Raw genomic sequence first — 20,784 nt, forward strand, 5'->3', positions numbered from 1 at the left:
CGCTCGTGAGAAAGCGAAGAGAAGAGAAGCGAAGGGGAGGGTGCTCTTGCGGTAGACGCCAAGGAACGGGACTTTATCGAGGAGAAAACGCAACCAGGGGGCCGGGGGGAGCCCCTCGCATGCTCGGAGAGGAAAGGAAGGGAGCCGAAGGGGAGAGGGAAGCAAAAAAACACCGCGAAGCAGCGCGCCCAAGCAAACGCTCACTTGGCGCCGCAAAGAGGCTGCCGGCCGCTTTTGTTGAACTTGTTGATGCGACGTTAGCGCGCCGTTTTATTCGCCTGCGCGTGTCTGCGCGCGGATCGATGGGAGGCGATACGGCAAGCGGTCTCCCGCCAGGATCGGATTAAACTCCCCTTGGAGGCGGTCGAGGGAGCGGCCGACGCGAAGGTGAGCGAGGCGACGCTCGTTGCTTTTTTTTTTTCTTCGCCTTGCCGACGCCAACGCCGGCTAATCGCTTCGCCGCAAGGGTCGAGCGACCGCGCGCGTGGGCCGCACTGCGATAACGCGCGCGCGTGTCTGCGCGGCCGCGTGCGCGTAGGGTCACAGCATGGCGGCGGGCGTGGCGACGGGCGCGGCGGCGTGGCTGCCGTTCGCCCGCGCGGCGGCCATCGGGTGGATGCCGGTGGCCGGCGCCCCCATGCCGCCGCCCCCGCGGGACAAGCCCAAAGGGCGGGACGCTCTGCTGCTGCTCAACGTTAGCGGCAGCCGCTTCCAGACGTGGCGGAGCACGCTGGAGCGCTACCCGGACACGCTGCTGGGCAGCGGCGAGAAGGACTTCTTCTTCCACGAGGAGAGCCGCGAGTACTTCTTCGACCGCGACCCGGACATCTTCCGGCACATCCTGAATTTCTACCGCACGGGCAAGCTGCACTACCCGCGCCAAGAGTGCATCTCGGCCTACGACGAGGAGCTGGCCTTCTTCGGCATCATCCCGGAGATCATCGGCGACTGCTGCTACGAGGAGTACAAGGACCGGCGGCGCGAGAACGCCGAGCGGCTGCAGGACGACGAGGAGATGGACGGCGGCGGCGGCGGCGAGGCGCCGCCCCTCAAGCTGACGGCGCGGGAGTACCTGTGGCGCGCCTTCGAGAACCCGCACACCAGCACCCTGGCGCTGGTCTTCTACTACGTGACGGGCTTCTTCATCGCCGTCTCGGTCATGGCCAACGTGGCGGAGACGGTGCCCTGCGGCGCCCCGCGCGGCCGCGGCGACCAGGGGCTGTCGTGCGGCGACCGCTACGCGCTGGCCTTCTTCTGCCTGGACACGGCCTGCGTCATGATCTTCACCGCGGAGTACCTGCTGCGGCTGGCGGCCGCGCCCAGCCGCTACAAGTTCGCCAAGAGCGTGATGAGCGTCATCGACGTGGTGGCCATCATGCCCTACTACGTCGGCCTGGTCATGAGCGACAACGACCAGGTGAGCGGCGCCTTCGTCACGCTGCGCGTCTTCCGCGTCTTCCGGATTTTCAAGTTCTCCCGCCACTCGGCGGGCCTGCGCATCCTGGGCTACACGCTGAAGAGCTGCGCCTCCGAGCTGGGCTTCCTGCTCTTCTCGCTCACCATGGCCATCATCATCTTCGCCACCGTCATGTTCTACGCCGAGAAGGGCTCGGCCGCCAGCAAGTTCACCAGCATCCCCGCCGCCTTCTGGTACACCATCGTCACCATGACCACGCTCGGGTAGGTGCCGCGCTGCCCGGCGCGAACGACGTCCGAGCCGTCCGTCCCGTTTCGGAACGCGCGTTCGCGTCGCTCTTCCCTCGACCGAGCCGACGGATGTTGAAGCCGGGCGCCCTCCGTCGGGATTTGCCCTTTGTGCGCAATTCGCAACACGCGGCCCCCCGTTCGAAGGAGTCGCCGTCGCGGGCAATTGGAGCGGCCGTGACCGGGAAAAAGAAGCCGAGCGACGCGTGTCCCGAGTTCCTCTTCTGGGAAACCCGAAAGTGTGAAATAAATGGGCAGGTGGCGTGTTAGCTCCACCGCGCGCTTCAAATCATCCGACCGAGGGCGACGCGCTCCTCGTTTCCAAACGAATTTGGACGGGCGGCGCTCTGCCGCGCGCGGCGAACCTCCTCACGTCACGGCGGCCGTCGCCACCGTTCGGCACCGCTCGGCTTGCCGAGCCGCTGAAAAGTCGTGTCGCTGTTCCGACGGGCTGCCATCTGCTTCCGCCGCAACCCCCCCCCCCCCCTCCCCCCTTTCTTTGTTTCTTTTACCTGGTGGAAACAATAAAGCGGCAGAACGCGGGCTTTGGCCGCCTGCGGCGGGATCGCCGCTTATACAGTCGGGGGAATAATAATCCGGGGGGGAAAAAAACGGATATCTACGGTATGTTTGTGTTTAAAAATATCTTTCCGCCTCCTCTGGGTTTGATGGCACACCTTCCCCAAAAAGCCACAACAAACATTGCAAAACAAGCGCTGCGCGATGATTATCGTCAGAGATGAAATCGGGTACGCCGTGACGAGTTCAATTGACGCACGGCGGATAACGGCAAGGAGGCAGCTTGGAGATGACGCCGCCGGGCCCGTGCTTCATTTTTCGCAAAATAATCACCGGCCAGCGGAGTGGCCGATGTCGTCATCGCAAATAGTCTCATTGTAACCTCTCACTTTTTGAGTGGCGAGTGAAGGTGTGCGCGTGTGCGTGTGTGCGGAGTATGTCAGGAGGCGATGCGGAGCCAATTCCATGGCTCACCTTGTCGACCCGCAATGAAAGTGCGCACGCGGTTTCGTTTGGGCCCCAAACGACTGGCGCAGCCTGCGGCCCCGCATCGGGCCAGCTGGCATATCCGCAGTGCGATGTCGAAGGCAGCCGGCAGCAGCGGCGAGGACTCGCGTCAATTTGCCAACCCCTCGCGCACGGACACCGCGATCCGCTCTGACGGGCTCGGTTGGCAATGGATGAGGAAGGAGCCGTCTCTTTGCTCTCCTCGGTGGGAACAACAACGACCAACCGCGGCGAGAAGCGGAGGGGGGGGGGGGGGGACCTTCTCTTCTGCTTCGTCTGCCGTCATCCAACTTTTCTCTCTTTTTTGGGAGGCAAGCGCAGTCCTTGTGCCTTGCGCGCCGGCATCTTCGCGACTGCCCGAGCGGTCGCTCTCGGCGAGGCAAATAAGCCCTTTGGAAAAGCTTTCCGCCCTCCGTCCGACGGCCGAGCGCGCCTCGCGGCCGCCCGCGCTCGCGACGCGGGCTTCCCGCGAGAGCCCCCCCTCCCCGCGCCGCCTCCCGCCGATGGCCCATTGATTGCGCTTAAGCAGACGTTGCGAGAGCAGGGGTTCCTGTTCGGAGGCACTTGGCGGGCGGCCCGGGTGGAAAGGAGCGGCGGAGAATCAATGGCGCCGCGCAGCTGCGCGTCACGCGTGCCGATCTAGCGCCCGGAGCCGGACGACCCCCTCTTATCCTGCTTATTTATCGGCCAGATGACGCGGCGCCGAGCCATCCCGGCTTCTTCGTTCGCCCTCCTGGCTCGGTGGCGGCCAAAGCTCAAAACCCGGACCGATGGGTCATTCGCCGAGCGCGTCGGAGGAGCCGCTTTCAATTTTTCTGGAGCAATTTGTTCTTCATCTTGCCGGTTGCGCTTGAGCCAGTCGATTTCCTGCCCGCTATTTGGCCGTTTAAAGTTGTTTTCCAGCCAACCTTCTGCGAAAAGCCACTGCCGTCGCCGCGTCGCGGACGCTAGCCCACGTTAGCATAGCGTTTAGCCCGGCTCTCGGCCTTTTCTCGTCATCCCCTGGCGTGTACGAGACTCGTCGGCAATGTCGCATCTTCGAGGCGATGATAACTGACTCGGGTGGGGGCGGGGGGGGGGGGGGGCAGGGGGACCAGGCAACGTGTTTAGCCCCGGAAGTGGGCCGTCGAAGCTCACGAGCCCGTTTGGAAAGTGCCAATTGTCCGACTCCCTTCGAAGGCGACGGATCGTCGCGTCCTACTTTGCAGTGCGAGCGCGACTTTGGATGACTTTGAAAGACGGCAACGCTATCGTTGGCCCCCATGGGATCGGAAGTGGCGCTCTTTGCTTGTTTGTCTCGCGACGCTCCACGCCGCCCAGACGAATGAGCCGCAGAGGGAATTTTTGGGGGGGATTTGAGGTAGAATGGAGCGCGGCTGCCGAGAGCAGCCGCGAGAGAATCGAGCGCGACTCGCAAGGGGGTCGGAATGGGCCGAGCTGGCGCGCGAGCGCCTACGGAGCGACGGAGGCGCACGTGCGCGCGCTGCTTTTTGGTCAGCGCCGCGCACACGTTGCCCTCACTCTTGATGCGCCTTCACAAGTGGCCGTGGCCTGTCGGGATGGGCCATTATTGCTCGATTCTTTATTCTCCGCATAGAACGGCCGCTATCGCCGCATCTTAGCGAGGAGCCCAGACGTCTCCGTGTCTGCGTTTCCTCAAACGGTCGAGTGGCCGCAACATCCATTGAGCGGAAGCAAAATTGAAATCTGGACAAAACGGCGGAAACCCGCACATTTTGCTCAACGATGTCATGACGCCATGTTTTTGTAACGGCGGGCTAGAACGGCTTCGTGGCCTTTTAAGGCGGCGGCGTGCTCGCTCCCTCAGGTTGGTTCTCGTTGTCCTTTTCGGACCCGCTCGGCGTTTCCGTCGGCTTCTTTGGGACTCCGTCGGAGGTGAAGGGAATTTTCTGGAAGGAGATTCGAGAGAATCTGCCCCGTGAAAAAAGATGAGGGCTCGATCTCATCGTCGAAGGAAAGCATTTTGCGAGCCGGGGGCTCGGCTTCCGTCCAATCTAACGGGCCGAGAAAGGCCCGAGCGAGCCCCGGCGGGCCCGCGATAGATCGCCTCTTTCCGTGACCGCCTCCCGTCTCGGCCGCCGAGCCCTAAAAGATACGAGATTGAAAGACCGCGCCGGCCGAGCGGCGGATCAAATCATGCGCAAATGATAAATTCCCGGTGTAAAAACGGCGTGGCGGCCTCCTCCTCTTGCTGCTCCTCCTCAGCGTTTACACGGCGATGGAAATGGCCGTTCGTATGCAGACGCGCATCGTGCCTCCTCATCACTTTGGTGGAAGGCCTTGTATCAATCGCTCGGGCTGGGCGTGGCACAAAATTAGCTGGAGGCTAACGCAGGAAAAACCCCGTCAGACGACGCGGCACCCAAAGGTTTCGTCCGTGTCTCGGCCACAACATTTCGCCAATTGAGATGGACGGTGCCGTGTAAAGAAAAGGATCGGCCCCCTCCGCATTTGGCTGATCAAACGGGTAGCTTTTGGCATCGCGTCGTCACTTGCCCGGAAGGAGCTCCGCGTCTGGGAAACGATGGCCACCGCCGCTGAAGAAAAAAAAATAACAAAGTCATTCGACAATCAAGTCAAGACGGAGCCGCCGCAAACCGTTTCACACCGTGCGTTGATTTGCGCTCTCGCCTCCCGCTTCTCGGGTGGCTTTCGAGCGGATCGGACCCTTTGCCGTTGCCGTTTCCGTCGAGGACTTGAGCGCAAGGTCAGCAAAGTCATTAGCGTGCAAGGAGAGGGACCCAATTATCGAAATAACAGAGGAACGAATGTGCAAGAAACCCCCCCCGTGGTCGCATCATCACAGCGCAATAAATGGCGGCATCAAACACGGGCAAGTCAGCGGCCCGCCACTTGTTACTCGCATGGAACGGCGCCGCTAATGAGCGCGGATCGCGCGAGCTTTCGGATGTTGCGCAACGGCCGCCCGATCATTACGATGAGTGTCATTAGCGCGAGCGCTCCCCGCAGCGGCGCGTCATCGTGCCCGCCGGATTCGAGCGGTCACGACGGCAAACGATGAGCTGGCGTTTAAGAGGTCGCGCCGTTTTGCAGCACAGACGCAGGAGCCAGAAGGTGCCGGGGAGCTGGGGGCGGGGTGGAGAGGCCCCGTCATGACTGTCCTGTGGCGCGTGGGACAGCAGAGCAAACACAAAACAGTCGGCGCCCGCCATACCGCTGTCGTCGCTATTAGGCCGCGGTTTGGTTGTTTGTTTGTTTGTTTTGACATCCGCGGGCGAGTCGTAATTTGTGTCGAGTCGCGCGCCCGGCGCGCCGCAATGCGCCGCCGAAAGAGATGCGGCGTCAGTGAGGGCAAGAGGCGATTTAACGTCGTGACAAAGAAGCGAGACCTGACCTTCAACACGAGAAGAGCATTTGACAGTATCGTGCGCTACGAGCTCGGTTGTTGTGAGGATGGCTCTCCCTCAGATGACCTTTTTCACCGGCAGCGGTGAACTAGGCAAAGGCAGGACACGCGCTTAGCGAGGAAATGACAACCGCGACACTTTTCACATTCGGCCGCCGGAGGCGCAACTCAACGGCGCAGACAGCAAAACGGGTTCCGGGTTCGATCCCCGCCGACCGCTCTTCAACGCGGGCCCCGAAGGCATCCTTGAGAGCCCCTTCTCGCCGGCTCGCTATCCAGAAACGGGCGACTGCAGCCCAAGCTAAACCTTTGAGGCACCGCGAAGACCACCGGTCTCCATGTTGTATCGGGAGCCAGTGAAGAGATGGCAGAGTAGGAGCGATGAGCTGAGCGGCGGCATTCCGGAGCAACCGGAGACGCTTGATGGAGGATCGGCTCCGATCCATCAAAAGATAACCAGCGCTCCCGTAACCGAGCTGTGCAAAGACGACCTCTGTCACGTTGCGCGGTGGTGGCGGACCCCGAAAAGCAGGCGGGAGGGAGGAGCGGGGTCAACTTGAACAAGTGTATTGATAAAACACAGAGAAAAATACATCCAAAAACAATCATAGTCCAAAGTAGCAAACAAAAATAACAAGCGAAGCTAAAACAGAACCGTGACCAAAACATGACCGAAACAAACCTGACAGCAGTAAAGGAACAGCAAACAAACGAACATGACAGTAGCAAACAGCAACAATGAGCCGCCAATGAGCGTGCGGGCCGGGAGTCCTTTTCAAGCACTAATTACCTAATGAGCAACAGGTGTGCGGCTGCGGGGGGAGCCCTACGGCGCCACCTGGCGGTCACAAACCCAATCGTGACAACCTCGAAGCCTCGTAGGTCGGCACCGTTGTCGCCCGACGAGCCCTCGCACCCAACTGTGCCCTTTCCGATGACTGAATAGCGGCTTGCGAAGGTCACCAAAAGAAAACAACAAAAAGAGGAAACAAATCCAGTGAAGGTAGCGGCCATCCTCGGCCTTCACATTCATTCGTAGCCCGCAAAAGAAAATCCAAGTCAACGATGACCGGCGCGTAACGTTCTCCATCAGCGAGCACCTTTCAACCTCCGAGCGCGTCGCGACCAATGTAACCGATGAACAGAAGGCGCGGCTCGTCACGCTTTGCGCCCAAACTTTGGTGGCGGCGGATGAGCGGAGCCTTCTCTTTTGGTGCGCGGCCCATCGACGAGACGGAAAGCGGGCGCTCCGCGGCACGGACGCGGGGATGGTCGCGGGCGGGCGGGCTCTTGGAGACCGATCGGCGTGCAGGTTAACGGCGCCGGCGCGCCGCAATGAAAACCTCGAACGTAAAGGAAGCTCCGATCGGCTCGGTCGACCCCGATTTTAGATCGGGCGGGCCGGGTCCCGCCGCAAAGAAGGACGTCAGCCCGTCACCCTGACGCACGGCGGCCGTTTCCCGGCCGCTAAAAATAGCCGCTCGGCCGAGCGGAGACAAAGCGGGGCCGGATTTCTCCCTCCGCTAATTTCTGTCGCAGGTGCGTGTCGGCGTCACCGTCGCGGCGTCAACGCTTCGGTGATGCTATGAGTCAAAGAACTTCATTATCCGGCATGCCACGGTAGTTAGTAGTGAAGAGTGCACGCTTGTAGTAAAAGAGTCCTCCAGCTCCTTTCTGATATTACGAGACACAACACGGCTTCCCTCCCGCGGCCGCCTCCTCGTGTCCACGCCGGATTGATGGCAGACGGGCGGTCGTCCTCCACTTGCATTATTTCCGCCCTCCGGACATTTCAGAAACGAGCACGATGAATCTTGTCCTCATATTCGGCCGTCCCACTTTCGTCGTGGAGACGGCGCTCGCCCTTTGTTCAATGGCTTTGCTATTTGGTGAATCGACAGCACGGAGAGGCCTCGTGGGAGGCGCCTCTACTTGGTCAGCGCGCGGGGACGGGACGGCGAGCCTCCGAGCGGACTCTCGCCGGCGCGTGCGAGCGTTGGATCGGATGCTTTGGCAACAGAATCCCCGCAAGGCTATTTGTGGACCCCGACAGATGGAAGAGTCCAATTAGAAGCAAGCGAAAGCGGAAACGGCAGACGCGCGATGGGACCGGTTCCGCCTCTCCCTGACGACTGCCGTCGAGTCTGGGAGACGAGGGACCGGAGCGACATTGCTTCTCTCTTGCGAGAGAAACAGTCGTGACAACAACAAGACCAGCAGATGGGGTGCGACGGCAGGAAATTTGCCATTTGGCAAACCTTCAAAACGCTCGGCCTTGGATTTCAACTTCACATCTGCAGTCTCATGTATAAATACTGTATCTCCTTCTGCCTTCGGAGTCTTCGAGGGCAGACGTCCCACAAAGCAATTGCCTCGCCGTCAGCCAAGACCACCCCCCCCCCCCCCTAAAAAAAGGAGAAGAAATGAACCCGTGCTTAAATATAGCAAACCCCGCGGGAGAGTGGGCGGGCGCTGCTGTCGTGTGATTAAAATGAAGAACCTTCATTCAGTCCCGATGCTTGGCGCCGGATTCACGTGTTCCTTCGCAGGCCGATGCGGCGCCTTTCTCGGGCGGCGTCGACGTCGTTATTCCTCAGCAGGCCCGTCCGTCCTCTGCGGCGGTTCAAAACGGCGGGACTCGTGTCATTCGGGGCGCGCGCGTCCTCCTCTGTGGCCCCGGGTCAACTTCGGCCACCAAAGTGGCAAAGGCGGATGGCGAAGCCGCCGCCCACGCGCCCAAACCAATTTTCATCGCCCAAATGACCTTTCGCTCGACCGAAAGTATAACTCGAGCCAGAGGCCTCGAGTTATACTTTCATATTTTGATGCCGTGTTGTGATTTGACAGCAGAAAGAACTCAAATAGAAAAAGTCACCGCGTGCCCCCTCGTGCGCGTGAAGTCGCGAGCATGTGGCGCCGCTCCGGCCGCCCCGGACCGCTCGGGAGCCGCCGGAGAGGATTCCTGGATTTATTTTTTTTGCTCCCTCATAATCCAAATAACAAACTGAAATGCGGCCCCTCATTTTTATCTTCGACTCAGAAGCTGTGCTTACCTCAGATCCAAAGAGATGCAACAGCGCCAACTAATGGCTTCTGCTTGTCAGCAGAAGCTGGACTTTCGTAGACGAACTGGGCCACACCGATATATTTGGATCCCGGTCAATGAATATAAAAGAGCAGCCGTTCATTTTCCGATTCAACAAAAGGATGCCCAGAACGGGAACCGCCTAACATCTAACGGAGGTCACCCCGAGACTTTCCCCCCCCCCCCCCCCCTCCTCCCCCGGCATAGTACAGCGGTTGTTTCTCAAGAGTCAGCAGGCGTCCTCTGAACGGCTTCAGGGAAAATGTCAAGCCGGTCTCTCCCGACATGATAACGGAGAACAGGGGAGGAAAAGAAAGCGGATGAGGCATTTCATCCCCGACTCGTTGATGGAAAAGGCAGGCGGAAGGTTGAATCAAAGTCAGGAAGGGAGAAAGAAAGCTTCTTTGCCCCCCCCCCCACCCCCCTCCATCACCTTCTCTTAAGCAGATCTCCCAAATGGGAGAGGGTGCATGCTAATGCGATAACTAGCCGCCCGGTTGCGCGGGAGCCGAGGGTTAAGCCGCGATTCGCCGGGCCGAGGGAAGATACGTTTGATATGCGAGCGAGGCAGAGCCGAGGCGCCTTTCCCGCCGCTTTATGTGAGGCGTGAATCCAAATGATTCATCTGCGTCCGCGTGGATGAAAGAGAGGCTCAACGCCGCCTGGCCTCCTCAGTCATTTTGACCACCGCGTACACGAACGCTCCGTTCCCTTGACTTTGTTGCGCTTTCCTTGCGGGGCACTTTTGATGACATTCCGCTTGCGGATTTTCATCTCTTGATTTGTGCCTCTCGAGCAGCCCGTTAGCGGGCCGAAGCGTGACGCGACGCCGTGCGTCTTCAGAACACAAACGCGGCGAGACTGAATCGACAGCGCCGCCGTTGGCAACAGCTAAATTGCGCTAGCTCATCTGGCGCACGCCATTTTGCCCGACTGGCGTCGAGACGCAACGGATCGGCATTCTATTCCACATGACAGACGGGGTTCTCAGTGGCCAGTTCATCAAGCCGTCCATCCTCATGCAATGGGTGAAAAGTTTCCTGCGGTGTTCCTCGGGGGTCAATCTTAGGGCCCGTCCTTTTTGTCCTCAGCAATGCTTACTTTCGGAGATGTCCTCAGCAAATGTGAAGCTACTCAATGTAGATGCTATCTCATTCTGGACTAGAAATAGTCCTTCGAGACGCTCAGTCGCAGCACTCCCGTTCCGTGTTCCTTCCTGCCCAGTCAAATAGCACATTGCTTTTTTTTGTTGCCGCTCCATGTGGACGGGAATCATTTTTACAACTGCGGGGAACTTTTCCCGGAGACGCGAGCAAGCGTCGCCGCTGCGTCCGTCTCGCCGTTGCCCCGCCCCGCGGCGATCATTTGCAGCGTCGCTCGGGTTCCGCTGCGGCACGAACGGCACCAAATCAGCCCCGTTCTCCGGCTCCCCTGCTATCTCTGCTCTGCTATCTGCCTATTATGTTGTGTAGCGTCTGCCGGCCTTCCCTTCGCTCCCTTATCACCCGTGGTGAAAATCTAAGCGTCAGTAGGCATCCCCCCCCCCCCCCATCCTCCGTCACGGTATCTATCGGAAGGATAGCATCAGAGCAGAGTCCTATCAACCCACACACTCTTAATCCCATCGGTCTTTGGTGTCCAAACACGGGGGAGGAAGCAGTTTGGCTGCTGCGCTCCCGGGTTGCGGCCTGCAGAATGATGGGCGCGTGTCGAGGATTGGGTTCAGCGCTTCCGATTTGGCGAGGATGGCAGTGCGCAAAGTCCACGCCGAGTGCACGGGCTGTCTCCGTGGCCTTCATATCATCGTCGTTATTATTATTTTGGAACATTTCACAGTCGTTTCTTGATAGAGGTGGATAAACACACACACATCGCCGCGCTTCATATTTAATGGCCGACCCCCCCCCCCCGCAAAAAAATCAAATAAAAAAAAGGCTGATTTACATTTGTTTCATCAATAATCCAAACGTATCACCCACCAGAGCGGGTCTGCTTTTGTTCAGCGAGGACTCGGCCTCGTTTATCTGGAAATGGCAGCAAATCTCCGTTTGCTGCATTTTCCTTTCTTTCTTTTTTTTCCCGCCTCGAACAACATGGTCACGTGTGGCCAATTCACTCTTGTTTGTACAAGCTAAATGTTTTATCAGCGCTCTTGATGTGCCGTGACCCGCTTTAAGGCCGCTTCTGCGGCACTCGCTAAAGTCTACAAAGCCCACATCTCATTTCGCTCGTGGTAGTTTGTGACATGCGGGCAGTGCAATCCATTTTCTTTTGCCGTTCGGAGCTGTACCGGCATGAAAATTACCCCCCCCCCCCCTCTTTCTTTTTTGGTACATCTATTATTTAGCTGTCAGCAAGGAGGAATGAAGATGGCGCTCCTCCAGAAGGTGCAGAGAAGCGCCTCGCTCCATTTGAGCTCCTCGCCATGACAGGATTAAAAAGAAAAGCAGGCTCTCTCGATTGGTCAGCGTCGTGTTGTCAAGATGGGGACGTTTTGAGCCCGCGGGGGGCCATCGCACGCCATTATGACCTTGCCGCCGTCGAGATTGAAACATCGTGTTCTTGACCACCTCGACAAATTGATCTCGGCTCCGCTTGTTTGCGTGCACGGCGGATGACGTTGGACTTTTCAGCGGGAGTTTCCTTTTCCTCCTTCAGGTGCGGATGCGAGGCGGCAAAACGCAGCGGAATGCTAAATTAAGCTTGAAATTCATTTGAGGTTCATTGCCAGAATGATTCACACGGAACAAGTGCACCGGATTGCTCCAGATAGGCCGCCTGTGCCGCGCCGCGCTTGCTTCTCGTCAGTTGACCAATCCGAATGCCTCCTTGACTGATGAAATTAGCCGCGTTGCGGCCCGTCTCGTTGTGATTTCAACGAGCGGCGGAATCATCCGAGTGCCGTCGGCCGAAATGGACTTCTTCACGTCCGGAGCGTGGCACGTTTCATCGGATGGCCCCTTACGGCCCAGCGACTTCAATAGCTCGTTAGATTTTGCTAATGAGATGAAGACGAGAGCGGGCGGGCTCTCTTTTCCACATTCTCCCCATTGGCTTTTATTGCATTTCTAAAAGCTGCTAACGGTCAACAGCTCTGCTGTAGAGCGGGCGCCACACGTACCGATAACGGAGCCGAAAATGAGCCCGCTTCCCCGTTTCCGGGGGGCTACCCGTCCAGAGGAGGCAGACTTGAAATAGATTCAAGTTAGAAGGCCATCATCCAAAGGTCTGCAGGCCGGGCCGAGGGTCCTCTTTTTGGCGAAATCCAAATCCGATGACGCATGGGCACATTTCATCATCGCGACCGATGAGTGTAAATGATGAAATCCACCCGATGGCGGACGCGGCCCGGCTGTGTCGCGTCGCCGCTTTGTGCAACTGAAATGTGATTGTGAGGTGCCTTTATTCTGCACTGAAGGCCCAGCAGCTACCAAATTCACGCCCCGCCAATCAATCGACAAATCCACTCTTTGAGCATCCTCTTTCCATTTGCTCTTTTACTATTTGGAGTATCTCCATCCAAAAAAAAGGCACAGGAGGTGAAAGTGAAAGCTCGAATTGTCATACAAAAAAAAAGAAGACTAATAAGGCGCCTTTTGAAAAGCGTTGCTTCGCTTGCCAATCGACAAACATCTCGAGAGCTCGTTTGTCTGCGCTGCGCATGCATCGGCAAATGGGCAAGATCATCGTCGTGGTTTTCGTTGTCGTTATTTACAACCGGCATCCGTACCGGCTGAAAAATTGAATTCTATCTCTTCTGTCCTACTTGTCCGTGTCCGAGACGTGAACAGATAGCGAACAACGAAAAAAGACCAAGGATCCTCAACGTTGAGATGGAGCTTTAGTTTCCTTTTCCTTATGTTTGTAAAACTGTACAGAGAAATAGAAACACACAAGGGGGGATGTTTCACACCGTTCAAACTCAACGTCTCTGTGTCATCACTGTACATTGTAATGTTAACATGTTGTCAAAACGCAATATAAGCTTGGAACGGAAATAACCCAAATATGCACGGTTAGCATTAAAATAGCCGCAACTAGCACGCAGTAGTCCATATGCTAATATGGATAGCCCAAGCGCTAATGTGGCATAGCAAAAACGGACGGAAAATCGTTCTTAATATTGCATATTTCCAATACTAGAACTGAAGCAACGGTTTGGTAGACATCATGAAAGTGCGGTCGAAACAGGGTTCAACTTACACACGATGCTTTCCAAGGCATATACTCAAGAAGAAAATGAGAAATGAACGACAACGGCGAGCGCGAAACCATTACTTCCGGTTTGTGTTGCCAAAATTAAAGTGCCGTAGAATCGAACCAAAAACGGAACATGACAAGGTACTTCCGGTTTGTTTTGCCAAAATTAAAGTCTCCTCGAATCTAACTACAAACGGAACATGACACTATCTGAAGTCCGAACGTAGAGATGATGAGAGATGCGCGCTGTCTCCGAAAGGAGGAATGAACAAGTGACGTCTCTGTGCAGTCTTACAGTTAGGGCTCCCTTTTTTTTCTTTCTTTCATCTCCTCTCTGTCCTCTCGCTTCCCACGAACCAGATGGCAGTCAGATTTCAGACACGGGTTTCTGGAAGACAATCAAGCAACAAGATTGCTTTTTATAGGAAGGGGGATTGGTTTAACTAGATGTCAAATGACAAGCCCTTTTTTTCACTCACGCGTACACACGCGTTCCCAAGTGTGTTTGGGTGTAGCCAGCAAACGTGCGACCAGAAGCAAAACAAAGCGTGACGTTGCCAACGTGCTCCAAAGTCATTTTTCAAGCCATTTGTATTGAGCCCGTTCTTGTCATCAGGAAGTGCACGTCGCTAGCTAACCATCCAAGCGGCCAGCTCTCTCGCTAAGCCATCTTTAGCCATCTAGTCCGCAACTTTGCTGTTTTGCAATCATGCTTTCCATCTCTCTGGCGGGCTCGCTTTGTATCGCTCGCGCCGTCCCTCGCTATCGCTCGCGCCGCCATGATCTATCGCGCTCTTGCTCGCTACGCGCTCTCTGGAGACCTATCTCCCTATCTCCCGCTCTCTTTCTCTGCCTCACGCTAGCTTTCCCTTTCTATCACTCGCCATCCCTTTCTCTCTTTGCCCCCCCCCCTCTCCAACATGGCTTTCTTTCTCTCTATCGCAATCTCTCTCTTTTTATCTAATCTGTCTTACTAAAACACGAGAGCAATGCAGTCTCTTTGTCTCTCTCTCTCATATGCTGTGAGCTAAAAGTAGTCCTGGAAACGCTGTCAGCAGTGCTCACTCTGACAGTAATGAGACAATATTGTCCGGCGCGTGGCTTTCGTCAAGGCAAAAGCAAGAGACAAGGCCCTCTGCCCTGTTGACGGTTTGTCAACTTGTTGCGCAAGATCCGGTAGAATTTCGTCTTTTCGTTGGTTCGACCGTCCGGGCTACGGTACTGCCGCGCGCAGGCTGCCAAAGAGGCGCAAAGACCTCACCCGCGGCTTTTTACCCCGCCTCGGCGTCGGACCAATCGCTGTAACTCGGGCTCGCTCGCGGGGGCGGCGCGGTCACGGCGGGAAGGAACGGGCCCGGCCGGCAGGCGCGCGCGTCGCGGCGCATCGCGACGGCCTGTGGAAAGTAGGCCGTCGAGAAGACGCTTCACGCGAGTCCTATTTATTGCTCACCCACTTCAAATGTCTCACGTCGCCTTTGTGAAGCGCGCCGAGGTCACCGCGACTATTTTGGGGCTATCGAAAAATAACATCAAAGACGTGCGACAAAAACTCCGGCTGCGACTATTTCGAGGAGACACATTTTGCTCTTATTTGGGGTTGACAACTTGAAAGAGCTTTCAGGTTTTGACAAAAGCTCGCCCGCCTCGTTGGACAAAAGGAAGCAGGATTGAAGAACAGGGAGGCGCCGACCATCAAGCGGCGATAGTCCGCTTCCAGTCACTCGGTTTTTCCGGGCGGGCGCTTGGAGCCCTTTCCTTTCCCCACCCGGCCACTTTTGGCCAGGAGTCGGCAACCGGCTTCTTTTTTGGGGTTTGTTTGCTTGGGAGATTCAATGGCCAACGTGCGCCGAACTCTAACGGTGGGCCAAAAGTCCAGAGCGGCTCGCCCAACCAAAAGAGGGAGACAACGGCAAGGCGCTTTGATTTCACACTCGAGGGCTGGGAAGGAAGCGAGGACCGGGGCTCGCTTTTGCCTTGCTCGGGGGTCGGCGACGCGCGGCTCTTTAGCGACATCTAGCGGCTCCCTGGAGCTTTATAAAAAAAATGTTTGAAAGTGGAAAAAGATTTTGAACGTAGGCTAATACAGCTCAACTAGATATAGGTACATGTTACAGCTCCGAAAAAGGAGAGCCGTGGTGTCGGTTTCTTAAAACGTCCACTTTATTTCTGCTTTGAACAATCCGGACAAACACAGACACGTCTGCGTCCGACTCCGTGGCTTCTCTCTTCTCGAGAGGCGTTCAAAGACAGCCTCGGAAAAACGGAAGTTAATGATCACTTCACTGACGCTAAGTAAAGCGAAAGTAACGAAGCGAGGAAATGACAGAATAAATTCTACAGGGGCGTTTGTGAACACAAATAACAGTCCAGTCTCCTCCAGCCATCCATGCAGCATGTGTTTCTTTCATTGTAAGTTTGATGGAAGGCTTTGAGTTGTTTTTTTGGGGTCGGCGACCCCCGGCCTTGCTCAACGTGCGGCCGTCGGGTCGGCTCGCCGTGTCTCGCAGGTACGGCGACATGGTGCCCAAGACCATCGTGGGGAAGGTGTTCGGCTCCATCTGCTCGCTGAGCGGCGTGCTGGTCATCGCCTTGCCCGTGCCCGTCATCGTGTCCAACTTCAGCCGCATCTACCACCAGAGCCAGAGGGCGGAGAAGCGACGGGCCCAGAGGGTACGGGAATCGCCCCGCGCTCTCCTCCCCTCCTAGCGCAGCGCAGCGCAGAGACGCCACCGACGCTCCCTCGCAGATGGCGCTCGCGGTGCGGCGCGTCGGCCGAGAGAGGACCACGGGGTCACGTCGGAATTTGGTCTGAAAGCGTAGCCGACCCCGGCCGGGTAGCGGGCGGGGGGAGACGGATCCAAGCGGTCGGAGAGCGCGGGCTAAAAGCGAGGTGTGTTTGTTCAAACAGAAAACTCGGCTCGCTCGAATCCGCGCCGCCAAGATTCGGGGCACCGCTGCCTATATGCGCTACAAACAAAACGGGCTCCCCATCGACTCACTGGAGGAGGTAACGGGGGGGGGGGGGGGCCTGGCTGACGCTTGCATGCCGCTCTGCTCTTCAAGCTTGGGTCCGGGCCCGGGGGGGGGGGGGGGGGGGATTTCATGCCACCGCACTCGCATCCCAGCGCCTCCGTGTGATGCTCTCTCGCCTCTCGGCATCGACATGCTTGGTCAACTCTCTCGCTCTCGCTCTCGCCGGCTTTCTTTCTGTGTCCGCGCAGCAGGCGCACTCCTCGCCTGGTGGCGGAGCGCAGCCATTCCAGTCAGACTCATGAGCCGGCTCTGCATGCCTGTCCAACAGCGTTTGGAGGCGAAGGGGGGCAAGGGCGAGGGCAAGGGGAGCAAAGAAGGAGAAGAAAAAGTCTTTCCCCGGGTAGCCTCGCATCTCCTCTAAACTCTGTTTTCGAGCTGCTGTGTGTTCTTTGGACAACGTTCCCCGGCTGCGAGCGCAGACTAACGCCTTCCATCGTGCCAGAGCCGCGCAGACCTTCATCCAATGTGTGTGGCGGGCGGGCGGGCGCCGCCGCGGTGGTGGTCGTGTCGCCGGTTTTCCGGTTCTGTGCCGTCTCTGCGTCTCGGGCGCGCCGCCGCCGCCGTTGCACGGAATCGCCCCTTTGGACTTTCCCACGGTCCTTCTCGAGGCAAACAAAAGAGAAAGGAAAAGCCTTTGGCTTTGGTCCCGCATCTCCGCGACACCCTCGCGCTCGCCGCCGTGCTGCAGATGCGCATTTGCGTCCTCTCGGCCGAGCCGGTCGTCGCCCGACGCCCTTCGCGCGGCGAGCGGCGACCGCCCCGAGCCGCTCGCTCATCGATCTGCGCCGTGTCTTTGTGCCCTTCCAAGGCCTGCAAGGAGGCCGGACAGGCCCTGGTGGCCAAGTCCGCCGGCCCCCCCTTCGAGAGCCAGCACCACCACCTGCTGCACTGCCTGGAGAAGACCACGGTAAGGTCCCGCGTCGTCCTCGCCGGCCGCTTCCGTCGTCTTTTCGGTGAAATTCCAGAAATCCGCCGGCATCCGGGGATCAAAGCCGCAAACCGGCAAAAGTAGAGCCGGAGACATTGTTCCATTCACTCCGAAGGGGGGTGTCGGCCAAACACGCAATCGACGTGAGCCTGCGAGCCGTCCGCCTCCGCAGGCCGTCGCGTTCGTCATTTGAAATGCTTCTTGCGGGTCTTGTGCGGTTTTGGCCCCGGATGCGGGATTTCAATGGTTTTGTGGGCCCCTTGAGGCATTTTCCAATCGACGTGACGATTGCGTTTTCACAAAGCTCCCAGACGAATTCACCTCATCGGTGGCGGGAGCACCGGGCTTTTATTTGTTGAAAACAAATTTTAAAAGGCCACGTCCGCGCCTTCCCTCTTTGTCAAAAAGCAGGTCGCCCGCGCAAAGCCGCATCGCGCGGGCGGGCCCGGATGAACGTCGGCTACTGTCGTACAACTCCAAGCGAAGGGAGCTTTTTCATCCGTGCGCTAAATGCGGAATCCATCCGGATGCGGCGGCAGCTAAAAATAGCCGCGAATGGGGCCGGGGGATATTTCTGCCCCTCCATCTCCTCCCCCCCCTCCCTCCGGCACGTCAGCGACACGCCGCGAGAAGGTGCCTCCGGAAACAGCCTTCCCGCCAAACGCGCCGGTGCGCTTGTTTCATTGAGCCGCTCGACCGGAGAGGCTTTTCGAGGGGTCGGAGGTCACCGCTTGTACGGCGGCAGACGAGGCCCGGGCGCTAATTGGGAAATCACCGTCTTGCTCGCGGCGTTCGCCGGACCGACCGCTCCATCGAGGCACTCGCGTCACATAGAGGCTTGGCTGATATCGATGCGGAAGAGGAGAAACGCTTCGACCGGTCACCGGGATTCCGCGGGTGTTGAGCGGGGCGGGCCCCCGCACCGATTTTGTCAGCGCCCGCTCGCGGCTCATCGCTTTTCGACTTTGCTACTCCCCGATGACATTTAGAGCGCGACGTCGACCCGTCGTCGGTCGCGCGGTTGAGGCCAAAGGGTCACGTCATCCCGTAGCTTGAAGCGGGCCGTCCCTTTCCCCGCAGAACCACGAGTTTGTGGACGAGCAGACGTTCCAGGCCAACTGCACGGAGATCTCGGTCATCAAAAGGTCGGGCTCCCGCACGTCGTCGGCGTCGGCGTCGTCGTCGTCGTCGCCGCCGCGCGGCCTGGGCTCGTGCTGCTCGCGGCGCCACCGGAAGAAGAACGGCTTCGGCCTGCCCAGCGCCAACAACCAGGAGCTGAGCACCATCCGCCTCCCCGAGAGGCCCGTGGCCAACAGGTAGCCCGGCGCTCTCCTTTTTATCCTCACTCTCCAAGATGGCGGCCCGTTGCTTGTTTTGCACGGGCCGCCTACCGGGAGAACGTCGCTACTTTTCTCTCTCGTGCTTTACACGGCCACAAACGCGCCGACGTTGCCGACAGTCGTATCAAAGACAATCTTTCCAAAAGCACTTTTTTCGGTCGCGCCGTCAGACGAGCCGATCAATACGCTTCCGTGTCTCGGACCTCGGCCGCACGACATGTCCCAATGGTCGCGTGCTACGCGAGGCCGTCGGGAGCGAGCGGTTGTCAAAAAGTCATTTGCCCTCATTGTTTCCATGTTCAGAAAAGCCCCCCCCCCGCCCCCAAAAAAAAGTGGGAAGAGAGATTTTTGGGGGGTTTGTTTTTTGTGCTGTCGCTCATCCACCAGATCTCTTGCGACGCCTCATGCCGTGTAGAGTGACGCACCTGTCAAAGTGTTCAAACACACAATTATGCCCCTCGCCCGTTCCACGCAGAGAGTGGAGAAAGACTCGCTTGCGCGGTTCGCCAAAGAAGAGGCCCGGCGCGTTTGCTTCAGGCTGTCGATTGTCGCTCCTAGTTGAAGTTTTGCGTACAACCGACACCTGAAACAAAAGAAAAGGAACATCGGAATGTTGCATCGCTCCAAATCAATGTGCGGAAGCAACGTTGCCTAGCTTCGTGCGAACGCGGAACGCCAAAGGCCTGAACTTAGCATGGATGGAAAGCGAAAGGGAGCCCGGCGTACAAATGAAGGGAACCAAGCAACGCGCATTGGGACACCAAAGCACACGCTCACTTTATCGAACCGACCCCCGCTAGCTCAACGCTATCATATGATGGGAAATGCCATTGACAGGCTAACCGAACTTAGCACAGATGTCAGGCTTATTTTCAGGTTTCCAAGAAGCGCTCCCCCAAGACACGCGCATCCGAGCAGAACGCGCTCGCTCGCGGGCGTCTATCCGCTCGACGCCTTTGTGGCTGTTTTCCGTTTGCGGTGGGCTCGCTCACTCGCGTGTTTGTCGCCGCGCTTGTCTTTTGCCAGCCGCTCCAGCCTGAACGCCAAACCGGACGAGACCGCGCCCTTGAAATGCGCCGACGCTTTCGTCGGCCCCCGCGCGGTCAGCCCGGCCGCCCCGCCGGAGGGCGACGGCTCGTCCGCCGCCGCCCCGGCGTACTCTCGGAGCAACATTGTGCGAGTCTCGGCCTTGTAGACGCCCATCGGCCCCGACCTCGACACCCCCGTGCTCAAGGAGACGACGGGACCAGCGAGCATGAACCTGCCATCCGTCACCCCGGAGGAATTTGTTTCCGAGCGGTGATCTGATCTGATGTCAAACTCTCTCCGCATGGGTTTTCTTTTATTATTAGTTGGGGGGGGGGGGGGGGGTCAGCGTGGATGACGACGACAGTGACCAGCACATCTTGTCCCATGCAGCACAACACATTGTTGCCACCACGTATGGAGAAATTCTTGATTTTGGAATGTCTTTGTTGCAGTGGGGTTTTTTTTCTTTTCTGGGGGGTCCTTTATTGACAAAGCACAGCGCACTCGTTGAATTCCCTCCCCGCAAATTCCGTTCGTCATCCATAGCGGTACCTTGACTTACAAGCGATGAGATTTTTTTTGCTTTGTTTCTTTTCTTGCTTTGCGTGGGCCGAGACTCGATTGTGACAAGATGGTAAGCGTCAGCGTTCAAGTGACACATCCAAATATTTGGGGCAAAAAAAAACCCGCATGCTTTTCCCCCATCGAACACGATTTTAGATTGAAAGCAAATCTCGGATATATGGTGCGCAATCATCGTGCGCCGCGTTAAGTCGAAAGAATCTTCTTTTGTGCGCCGCCGCGTTCCAACACCGGTGAGCTCTTGTCGGACTTTTTCGCGTTGTAAATATCGACGGGACTGGAGCGATGGGGAAGTCGGATCCTCTTCTTTCTAGATTGAGTTTGCTCCGGAGCGCGGTGGGCCTTCTCTTTTTTTGTCCGTCCGCGCGCTTGGATGAAGCATCTGCATGCCGTCATTGCGAAATTCTGTTGGATTAAAGTTTGTCCGCGCTTCCCGCGGGTGGCTCGGCTCGTCTGTCCACGGAACGCG

General features: G+C 57.7%; 1 protein-coding gene across 2 annotated transcripts; it reads left to right on the top strand.

Annotated features, from left to right (window-relative positions):
* kcnd2 (potassium voltage-gated channel, Shal-related subfamily, member 2) lies at positions 1–20,747 on the top strand. Of its 2 annotated transcripts, XM_086110241.1 has the most exons (6): positions 1–1,680; positions 15,911–16,073; positions 16,312–16,410; positions 17,245–17,343; positions 18,445–18,680; positions 19,731–20,747. In XM_086110241.1, the coding sequence occupies exons 1-6, from the start codon at positions 548–550 to the stop codon at positions 19,897–19,899; spliced, it is 1,899 nt and encodes a 632-aa protein (XP_085966367.1). In that variant the 5' UTR covers positions 1–547; the 3' UTR covers positions 19,900–20,747. The 2 variants fall into 2 exon arrangements, with proteins under 2 accessions (XP_085966367.1, XP_085966368.1); XM_086110242.1 differs by lacking the exon at positions 16,312–16,410.
* The last annotated feature ends 37 nt before the right edge of the window (positions 20,748–20,784 follow it).

Source organism: Hippocampus guttulatus, chromosome 4 (assembly GCF_054856545.1).
Source record: "Hippocampus guttulatus isolate MCC_2025c chromosome 4, RoL_Hgut_1.0, whole genome shotgun sequence".
In the NCBI taxonomy this organism is placed as follows: Eukaryota; Metazoa; Chordata; class Actinopteri; order Syngnathiformes; family Syngnathidae; genus Hippocampus; species Hippocampus guttulatus.

Excerpts from the sequence above, each read along its gene's own strand:
- kcnd2 (XM_086110241.1), top strand. The coding sequence starts at position 548 with ATGGCGGCGGGCGTGGCGACGGGCGCGGCGGCGTGGCTGCCGTTCGCC. Across the intron at positions 1,681-15,910 it reads GTCACCATGACCACGCTCGG|GTACGGCGACATGGTGCCCA; the intron begins GTAGGTGCCGCG and ends CGTGTCTCGCAG. Across the intron at positions 16,074-16,311 it reads AGAAGCGACGGGCCCAGAGG|AAAACTCGGCTCGCTCGAAT; the intron begins GTACGGGAATCG and ends TTGTTCAAACAG.